The sequence below is a fragment of the Triticum urartu genome, chromosome 4A (assembly GCF_056163025.1).
Source record: "Triticum urartu cultivar PI428250 chromosome 4A, HENAU_Tu73, whole genome shotgun sequence".
Taxonomy (NCBI): Eukaryota; Viridiplantae; Streptophyta; class Magnoliopsida; order Poales; family Poaceae; genus Triticum; species Triticum urartu.
The window spans coordinates 245,955,145-245,965,139 of NC_141876.1; the positions used below are offsets into that span (position 1 = coordinate 245,955,145).

General features: G+C 56.1%; 1 protein-coding gene across 1 annotated transcript; it reads right to left on the minus strand.

Annotated features, from left to right (window-relative positions):
* Positions 1–2,512: 2,512 nt before the first annotated feature.
* On the minus strand, positions 2,513–5,994 carry LOC147975503 (uncharacterized). The gene is made up of 3 exons (XM_087520456.1): positions 5,785–5,994; positions 5,235–5,438; positions 2,513–2,605 (listed from the first exon to the last, which is right to left on the minus strand). Exons 1-3 carry the CDS (start codon positions 5,992–5,994, stop codon positions 2,513–2,515), a joined length of 507 nt encoding a protein of 168 aa, XP_087376582.1.
* Between the last annotated feature and the right edge of the window lie 4,001 nt (positions 5,995–9,995).

Consider the following 9,995-nt stretch of genomic DNA (forward strand, 5'->3'; position numbering starts at 1 on the left):
GTTGGGTCATGAGAACCATGTTTGCAATATCTCGCTCCTCGGAGCCTAATGAATAAATACTTGAGTCGTAGAGTTATGTTGTGATGCCATGTTGTATTTACACATATCGAGCATATTGTGTGTATGATTGAAATGCTTGGTATGTGTGGGATCCGACAACCTAGTTGTTTATCCTTGGTAGCCTCTCTTATGGGGAAATGTAGTCTTGTGCTTCCATGAGCCATAGTAGTCCGCTACAGCCCGGTTCACCGGAGTCCTGCTAGCCCAGCACTACTGCTCAGGACACTTGACTGGCCGACATGTGTTTCACTTCGTTCCTGTGTCTGTCCCTTCGGGGAAATGTCACGCGGTGACATTCGGAGTCCTGCCTAGCCTGCTACAGCCCGGGTTCCTGGAGTCCTGTTAGCCCAGTGCTACAGCCCGGATTCACACGCTGTTGACCGACATGCTCGATGTGATTCATGTATGCCTGTCCCCATAGGTTGGTGCCGCTTTGGGTTCACGACTAGCCATGTCGGCCCGGGTTCTCTGTCACATGGATGCTAGCGACACTATCATATACGTGAGCCAAAAGGCGCAAACAGTCCCGGGCCATGGTAAGGCGACACCCGTGGGAATACCGTGCGTGAGGCCGCAAAGTGATATGAGGTGTTACCAGCTAGACCAATGTGACTTGGAATCGGGGTCCTGACACAACAACGGCCAATTTGAAAGGGGAAAGCTAGTACAAGTTATCCTGAAAAAACAGTCTTCGCCCGCGAAAGGCTCTGGTGGTGACACCACCTTGGGCTCCATGGTGACCTCCATCTTGCCATCCTGCTGGTCTTGGTCTCGTCGCACCGATATGGAAACCTTTGCTTGACGCCTCGGTACTCTTCGTCTGCACTTGCCTCCTTAGCACCAAAGAGGAAACAAGGACACTGTGCGCGCTGGCGCCCGCCTGGTCTCAATAATCATGGCTCACATCATTGGAACCTCGCGAGGTTTTCCTGGCCTTGATCTCCCTGCCCATCGTGAGCTAGCCTGGTGAGGCCGCTCCCGAGGAGGTCTTGTGTCGTCCGCCTTGCGAGGCTTGGCCCCTCGCGAGGGTCTTGTATGCTTGTTGGTGAAGATGGGCCGTACGGGCCCGCTCGTAGAGCCACGCCGTGGGCCGCAGGCAGGAAAGTCTGGGGACACGCCGAGAGTAGCCCCCGGGCCCAAGGCGTGCTCGGGCTTGGCTTTGAGGCGAAGCCAAAGGGCAAGTGCAGAGAGTCATGGGCCCCAATAGCCTGCGGCCGTGGTCGACGCGTGGTGATTGATTGGTCGTGGGCGTCTCCGCTTCCCCATGTTGCCTCGGCAACTGCCCGATGTGACGAGTCTGTGCTGCATGCAAGGAAAAACCATCATTACCTGTGATCGTGGGGGGTGCTGGCCTTCTCCTGCTATAAATGGGAAGGGGGAAGAGCCCCCGCCGCCCATCTCTTCCCATTACGCTCGCTTCTCCCCCTTTGCTCCATCGCCAGTTGCGACACTTATGGCGCCGTCGAAGAGGTTCTCGCTGCGGAGAAGGGGAAGGCCCCTCACAAGGGGCCCGACTCTCCGGTGCCCAAGCGTGGACGCGGCCGTCCCCGCAAGCACACCGCGACCCCCACCACGCCGCCCGCAGCCGCGGCGGTGCCGCTTCGCATTGCAGGGGTCGCTCCGGTCATGGCAGTCCTGTTGATGAAGGGAGACATGCCATGGTCGCGCGGCCTCCCCGACCACGGTTCCACTCGGCGGAGTTGCTGCCGGAGTTCATCATCTAGTCGGAGAACCCGGCAGGCAACTGGCTTCAGCTCCCGCGCTTCTTCGCCGACGAGTTGCCAGCCTCAGGTCCAGGCGGGCTCTGGCTACAGGCAGACGGCTGCTGCAGCATGGCTTCTTGGGTCGCGGTTTAGGTCTCCATTGTGGGCAACATAGCCCTGGCCCACGGCTAGCAGATGTTTGCCCGCGCGCGTGGCCTGGACCGGCGGTGCAACCTCCATTTCAAGTATGACGGTGATGCGACCCTCTACGTAAGGGTGTTTGGGGAAGATGGTCGCCGCGCCGAGTGCTGCCCCGAGGTCAACGACGGCGAGGAGGTGCTCGGCCTTGGCGATGGTTGTGATGAGGATGAGGGCGAACTCGCCCTTGGGGCTAACCATGTCTCGTCCAGCTACGTCGGCTCTTCCTCCGGCGACAGCTCCAGCAGCGATGGTTATGACCAGCCGCCACACCCGCTTCGAAGGTGGCAATGGGCCGTCTCGTCACCGCGCCTCCGTGAAGTGCGGGGAGGGGTCTGGCTGAGCTCGGGCCAGCGCCAAGAACCCACCCTCATGGACCGCTGTAGGGGCACGTGCCACTTTTATTCTGTTCTTCCATTCCTTCCTATATTAAGAAATAAGGCAGTATGGGCCCCCGAGGGGCGTGCATCAAACTGTGATTTCTCAAGTATTATGCTATGTTTATCGTTCATGTGCTGTGTCGCAACATCGTCGTTTTATGTAGAGATAACTTAGCTTGACTTGCTCGGAGTACTCTTCTCCTCACGAGGTGCTTGCTTCCTGGTGCCTGTCGAGGCCTCCTTGGCCTGGTAGGCGCTTAGGAACTGCAAAAAATTCGTTAAGAGGCTTATCGTTCACCCGAACCTTGGTCACAGGCACCGCTGGCCTTGAACCAACGCTTCGTATCGCGGTACCCGAGGGGCACGGATTAGGAGAGGTGTGCCAGCTTGTGGGCTCAAACGAGGGTGCCTCGTGAAAAGCAGACAAAAGGCAGAAAAGGAAAAACGCTCACGAGGGCGCCCGTCCATCCCCCTCGCGAGGAATGCGAGAGAGAGTACAGGCTAAAATGGAGATGGAAACAGAGGTAGAAGGCGACAGAACCAAATTAGCAAAGAAGACCAGAAGCAAACTTCAATTAAAAGAGGGCGAGCCAACTACGAAAAGCAAATGAAAAGCCGCGTCCGGCACCTAGTCTAGTCTTCATGTCTTCTCACTAGCGCGGAGCTAAGTGCTGCCACTAGGACGTGGGAGGGAGCCCCCGAGGCCCGAGGGAGGCACTCCTGAGACTCCGGGGCATGTGCAACCCCACTCATTATTACGTGAGAGTGTCACGAGCGGAGACCTTCACGGGCACTGGGCCTTCTTCACAGGCACTGGGACTTTCTTCATGGGTAGAAATTCTGGAGGTGCTGGATGTTCCAGGCGTTTTGGATGCGTACTCCATCCTGCGTCTCCAGGTGCGCGGTGCCAGGCCTGGAGACATGGACGACCTTGAATGGGCCCTCCCACATGGGTGAGAGCTTATGCAACCCTTCCCTAGAGAGCACCCGCCTCAGGACGAGGTCATCCACCTCGAGCCTCCTGGAGCAGACGCTGCGACAGTGGTACCGCCGCAGCGCCTGCTGGTATCTTGCCGCCCGTAGTGCAGTTTCGCGGCGGTGTTCCTCCCCCAGTGATACGTCTCCAACGTATCTACAATTTTTTATTGTTCCATGATATTATATTATCAACCTTGGATGTTTTATATGCATTTATATGCTATTTTATATGATTTTTGGGACTAACCTATTAACCTAGAGCCCAGTGCCAGTTTCTGTTTTTGCCTTGTTTTAGAGTATCGCAGAAAAAGAAAATCAAACAGAGTCCAGTTGACCTGAAACTTCACGGAACTTATTTTTGGAAGGAAAGCAACCCCGGAGACTTGGAATCCATGTAAGGGAAGCAACAAGGAAGCCACGAGGCAGGAGGGCGTGCCCACCCCCCTGGGTGCGCCCTCCACCCTCGTGAGCCCCTCGTGGCTCCCCTGACGTACTTCTTCCGCCTATATATCTCCATATAACCTAAAACGACCGAGGAGCACAATAGATCGGGAGTTCCGCCACCAGAAGCCTCTATAGCCACCGAAAACCAATCTAGACCCGTTCCGGCACCCTGCCGGAGGGGGAATCCCTCTCCGGTGGCCATCTTCATCATCCCGGTGCTCTCCATGATGAGGAGGGAGTAGTTCTCCCACGAGGCTGAGGGTATGTATCAGTAGCAATGTGTTTGATCTCTCTCTCTCTCTCATGTTCTTGATTTGGCATGATCTTGATGTATCGCGAGCTTTGCTATTATAGATGGATCTTATGATGTTTTCTCCCCCCTCTACTCTCTTGTAATGGATTGAGTTTTCCCTCTGAAGTTATCTTATCGGATTGAGTCTTTAAGGATTTGAGAACACTTGATGTATGTGTTGCGTGGGATACCTGTGGTGACAATGGGGTATTCTATTGATCCACTTGATGTATGTTTTGGTGATCAACTTGCGGGTTCCGCCCATGAACCTATGCATAGGGGTTGGCACATGTTTTCGTCTTGACACTCCGGTAGAAACTTTGGGGCACTCTTTGAAGTTTGTTGTGTTGGTTGAATAGATGAATCTGAGATTGTGTGATGCATATCGTATAATCATACCCACAGATACTTGAGGTGACACTGGAGTATCTAGGTGACATTAGGGTTTTGGTTGATTTGTGTCTTAAGGTGTTATTCTAGTATGAACTCTAGGGCTGTTTGTGACACTTATAGGAATAGCCCAACGGATTGATTGGAAAGAATAACTTTGAGGTGGTTTTGTACCCTACCATAATCTCTTCGTTTGTTCTCCTCTATTATTGACTTTGGAGTGACTCTTTGTTGCATGTTGAGGGATAGTTATATGATCCAATTATGTTATTATTGTTGAGAGAACTTGCACTAGTGAAAGTATGAACCCTAGGCCTTGTTTTCTAGCATTGCAATACCGTTTACGCTCACTTTTATCATTCATTACCTTGCTGTTTTTATATTTTCAGATTACGAATACCTTTATCTACCATCCATATACCACTTGTATCACCATCTCTTCGCCGAACTAGTGCACCTATACAATTTACCATTGTATTGGGTGTGTTGGGGACACAAGAGACTCTTTGTTATTTGGTTGCATGGTTGCTTGAGAGAGACCATCTTCATCCTATGCCTCCTACAGATTGATAAACCTTAGGTCATCCACATGAGGGAAATTTGCTACTATCCTACAAACCTCCGCACTTGGAGGCCCAACAACGTCTACAAGAAGAAGGTTGTGTAGTAGACATCACCGAGCACGAGGTCCATCCCCCGTGTGGCGTCCTGCTACGTCTCATCAAACGCCAGGAGCCGTGCGGAGCGATGCTTGAGCTCATGAGGGAGGACCGCTTCTGCTCTGTAGACGAGGAAGAACGGGGTCTCGCCCGTGGGCTTGGTGGAGGTGGTGCAGATGGACCACAACACAGGCTGCAGCTCGTTGTGCCAGCCCCTGCCATAGGCTTCGAGCTTCTTCTTGAAGGTCCTGGTCTTGAGGCCTCTCAAGATCTCCACGTTGGCGTGTTCAGCTTGGCCATTGCTCCAGGGGTGCGCCACTGAAGCGTAGCAAATCTGCGTTCCAAGGTTAGTCTATTACGTTTTGAAGAGATTACTGGTGAACTGCAAGCCATTATCAGTGATGATGCGGTTGGGGACCCCAAAACGGCTCACGAGGCCCTTGATGAACTTGACCGCAGAGCCAGCTGGGCTGGTGCGGACGACTTCCACCTCCGCCCACTTGGTGAACTTTTCAATGGAAACATAGAGGTATCGGTAGCCCCCAGGCGCTCGAGGGAACGAGGCCCAGGATGTCGAGTCCCCAGACTGCGAACGGCCACGAGAGTGGAATAGTCTGGAGGCCCTGAGCTGGCTGATGGATTTGCTTGGCATGGAATTGGCAGGCCTCACAGGACCTCACCAGCTCAGCTGCGTCGTTGAGCACCGTAGGCCAGTAGAACCCGCTGTGGAATGCCTTGCCGCTGAGGGTTCGTGACGACGAGTGGTGCCCGTAGTCCCCGCCGTGTATGTCGGCTAGCAGCTCTTTCCCCTGTTCCTTGGAGATGCAATGCAATGAAACGTCATTTGGTCTCTTCCTGTATAACTCACCGTCCTGGATGCAGTGTGTCATGGCTTGCCGGGCCACATGCTCCGCGTCCTCCTTCTCCGGCAGTGTCCCTTGCATCAGGTATTCCTTGAATTCCTTGGTCCAGCATCCCTCCTAGGGCTCGAGCGCCAAGAGTAGAAGTGCTCCCAAAGTCGGGCCACAGGCTGGGGCTCCCGTGGCAGGTGGCTGCGGGAGCTCCTCCCGAGGCTGCGCTATCCTTGAAAGCGGTGGTGTCACCGATGGCTTGAAGAGCCGCTCCTCGAAGATGCCAGGCTCCTGGGGCTGTCGCCTGGATGCCCTTCTGGCGATGTCGTCGGCTTCCTTGTTGGTTCCCCAGGGCACGTGCTGCAACTCCAAGCCTAGGAACTGCTTCTCCATCTTGCGCACTTCCGCGAGGTATGCCTCCATGTGTTCGTCCTTCGGTTCGTACACCTTGTTGGAGAAGTTCACGAGGAGCTGCGAGTCGCCCCTGATGGTGAGATGCTTCACCCCCAGTGCCGCCGCAGCCTTCAGGCCGGCTATGAGGCCTTCGTACTCTGCAATGTTGTTGGAGACCTTCTCGCCCTGCTGGAAGCAGAGCTGCATGGCGTAGTAGAGCTTGTCTTGAGTGGGCGAGATGAGCACTACTCCAGCCCCTGTGCCTTGGCGCACGAAGGCACCATAGAAATACATGACCCAACCGTCGGGCGCCTCACTTCCCGGCGAGAGGGACCGGTCCTCACCTATTTCAAGCACCGGGGCGTCCGTCCATTCTTCCATGAAGTCGGCGAGCGCGGCTCCCTTAATGATCCTGGTGGTGCTAAACTCCAACTGGAATGCATGCAGCTCGATGTTCCACTCGGCGACCCTCCTGGTGGAGTTGGGGCTCCTGAGCACCCTCTCCAGTGGGTAGGCCGAGACGACCTTGATGGGGTGGCCTTGAAAGTAGTGTCGCAGCTTGCGTGAGGCCACCAGGAGCGCGAGTAGGAGCTTCTTAGGCATGGGGTACCGTGCTCTTGCATCCCGCAATACCGTGCTGATGAAGTATGCCGGGTGCTCGACGAGGGTAGGCGCGTTGATGAGGCTTGCGCCTTTCGGGAGTTAGGGTGCCTCCTGAGGTGGTGAAGCCCCCAACGCTTGATCGCTTGTCGGGGCCTTTGCGAGTTCGGGGGCGTCGTCCTGCTGAGCTTGATCCTCTGCTGTCGCTGCTGCGGCCCTTGCGGCACCCTCCTGGTCATGTGTTGTCTCTGCTAGGGGCGTAGCTCGGTGCGATGCGCCCTTGGCTTGGTGTTCTTCCCGAACCGCCACTAGAGCCGCGCTGGCGGAGTGGGGTGTGGCGGCAAGATAAAGCACTAGGGGCTCGAGAGGTCGTGGCGCCACCATCACTAGAGGGCTGGTCAGGTATCTCTTGAGGTCTTGAAATGCCTGGTCGGCCTCCGGGGTCCACTCGAATGGGCCCTTCTTCTTCATCATCTTGAAGAATGGTAGGGCGCGCTCTCCCAGCTTGGAAATGAAGCATCCCAACGCAGTCACCCGTCCAGCAAGCTTCTCCATTTCCTTGAGGGTCTGTGGTGGACTCATGTCTTCAATGTCCTTGACCTTCTCTGGGTTGGCCTCGATCCCCCTGTGGGACACAAGGAAGCCCAGCAGCTTGCCGGAAGGGATGCCAAACACGCACTTCTCCGGGTTGAGTCACAAGTCTAGCTAGCGGAGGCTTTCAAAGGTCTCCTCCAGGTCTTGGATCTAGGTCCTTGCCTCCAGAGACTTCACCACGATGTCATCGACGTAGGCTTCAGCGTTCCTCCTGAGCTGCAGACCCAAGGCCATGTGCATGAGCCGCTGGAAGGTTGCGCCTGCGTTCCGCATCCCGAAAGGCATGCAAGTGTAGCAGTACACCCCACACGGTGTCAGGAAGGCTGTCTTCTCCACATCTTCTACCGCCATCTTGATCTGGTGATATCCTGAGAATGCATCCAGGAAGCATAGCAAGTCGCACTCGGCAGTGGAGTCGACGATCCGGTCGATGCATGGAAGGGGGAATGGATCTTGAGGACAGGCCTTGTTGAGGTTGGTGAAGTCGGCGCACATTCAGTCCTTCCCACCTTTCTTGGGCACGACGATGTGGTTTGCTAGCCACTCGGGGTACCGAACCTCGCGAATGACACCCGCAGCCTCCAACTTGCGGGTCTCTTGGACGATAAAAGCTTGCTTCTCCATGGACTGCTGCCTCGCCCTCTGCTTTACGGGGTGTACGTTGGGGCACACCTTCTGGAGGTGCTCTATCACCTCTCTTGGGACCCCTACCAACTGATCGGGCTCCCAAGCGAACACTTCCTTGTTTGCGCGCAAGAACTTCACCAGCGCCCCCTCCTGATCAGGCTCGAGGTTGGCACCTATGGTAAAGGTTGCCCCCGTGGACCCGTCCTCCTTGACTGGAACTTGCTTGGTTTCTGCCTTTTCTTGAGTGAAAAACTGCTTCTTCTTGGTTGGTGCGGCTCCCTTGGCCTTGGAGGCATCCGTGTCGGTGGGCGGCGCTGTCGCGGCGGTCTTGAGGGCGAGCTTGAGCGTCATCAAGGCTTCCTTGGTGTCCCCAACTACCGTGAAGACACTCTTGCTAGTGGGCATCTTCATGAGGTTGTAGGCCAGATGGGTCGCCACCATGAACTGAGCCAGGGCTGGGTACCCGAGGATGGCACTGTACGGGAGGCCGACGTGGGCGATGTCGAAGTCGACCAGCTCGGTGCGGTAGTTGTTGCGTGTGCCAAAGGTCACAGGTAGGCGGATCTGCCACAGGGAGCGGGTGGAGCCTCCACCAACCCCTGAGAAAGGCTTGCTAGGGCGGAGCCGCTCGAGCGGCATGTGAAGAAGGCTGAAGGCCTCGACGAAGAGCACGTTGAGGCCGGCGCCACCGTCGACGAGCGTGTTGGTGACAGACACGTTGCAGATGGTGGGCGTGCAAAGCATTGGGAGCACACCCGAGCCGACGGTGGAGACGGGATGATCCCCTGAGTCGAAGGTGAGGTCGGCCTCGGGCGCGGCTCAGCCCGGCGGAGCCCCCGGGCGCTTGGAAGTGGCGCTGATCTGGCGAAAGAACGACTTGATGTCATGATATGAGGGCGGTGCTTGCGAGCCGCCGAGGATGGTCGCAACCGGGTGGTGCGCCAGCTCCGCATAGCGCGCAGCGAAGAGGCCGCGCGACTCCTCCCAAGATGCCATAGTGGACCTAGGGAGGCTGAGCAGCCAGGCGCGCGGTGCGCCAGTGAGGGCCATGGGAAGCCAGTTGGCCATGACATTGTCGTCGCCCCCGGCCTTAAGGACAGCCTCCTCATATGCCAGCAGGAAAGCCGATGGGTCCGCCGAGCCGTCATAGCATGGCGGCATCTCTGGCTTGAACTTGGGTGGCCACTGCACCTGCCGCAGGGCGGGAGCAAGGGCTCGGAGCCCCCAAGAGTCACTGTGGACACTCGTAGATCCAGCCGGAAGGGCGGCGCCAGCCATGGAGAATGGGCGTGAAGATGGTGGAGTGCGAATCGACGGAAGGAAAACTCCGGCGCACCCCTACCTGGCGCGCCAAATGTCGGATCTCGGGTTTCAGCAAAACCCTCAAGGTTCGAACACTGGGGTGCGTACAAATATTTTCGCCTACCTACTCATGCCCTCAATCTCGCCATGATCTCAAAGGCAAGCTCGACTAACTCGCAACACAAGAGACACAAGATTTATACTGGTTCGGGCCACCGTTGTGGTGTAATACCCTACTCCAGTGTGGTGTGGTGGATTGCCTCTTGGGCTGAGGATGAATAGGACAAGGGGAAGAACAGCCTCCTGAGGTGAGGTGTTCTTGTGCTTGGTGGGTGTGAGGATGGGTTGGATCTCGTCCAAGTTGAGATGGCTGAGGCTTCTCTGTTCGTTCGTGTCCCCGTGTCCCTGTCAACTGTGGTGGATAATCCTATTTATAGAGGCCCTGGTCCTCTCCCCAAATATTGAGCGGGAAGGGAGCCGACAACGGCCAATTTGAAAGGGGACAGCTAGTACAAGTTATCCTG

Bases quoted from the DNA above. Each gene is read 5' to 3' on its own strand.
- LOC147975503 (XM_087520456.1), bottom strand. From the start codon at position 5,994: ATGACACACTGCATCCAGGACGGTGAGTTATACAGGAAGAGACCAAAT. The intron at 5,439-5,784 runs GTGAGGTCCTGT...CTTGGAACGCAG, and splicing joins TCAACGACGCAGCTGAGCTG to ATTTGCTACGCTTCAGTGGC. The intron at 2,606-5,234 runs GTCTACAGAGCA...AATTTTTTGCAG, and splicing joins GCGAGACCCCGTTCTTCCTC to TTCCTAAGCGCCTACCAGGC.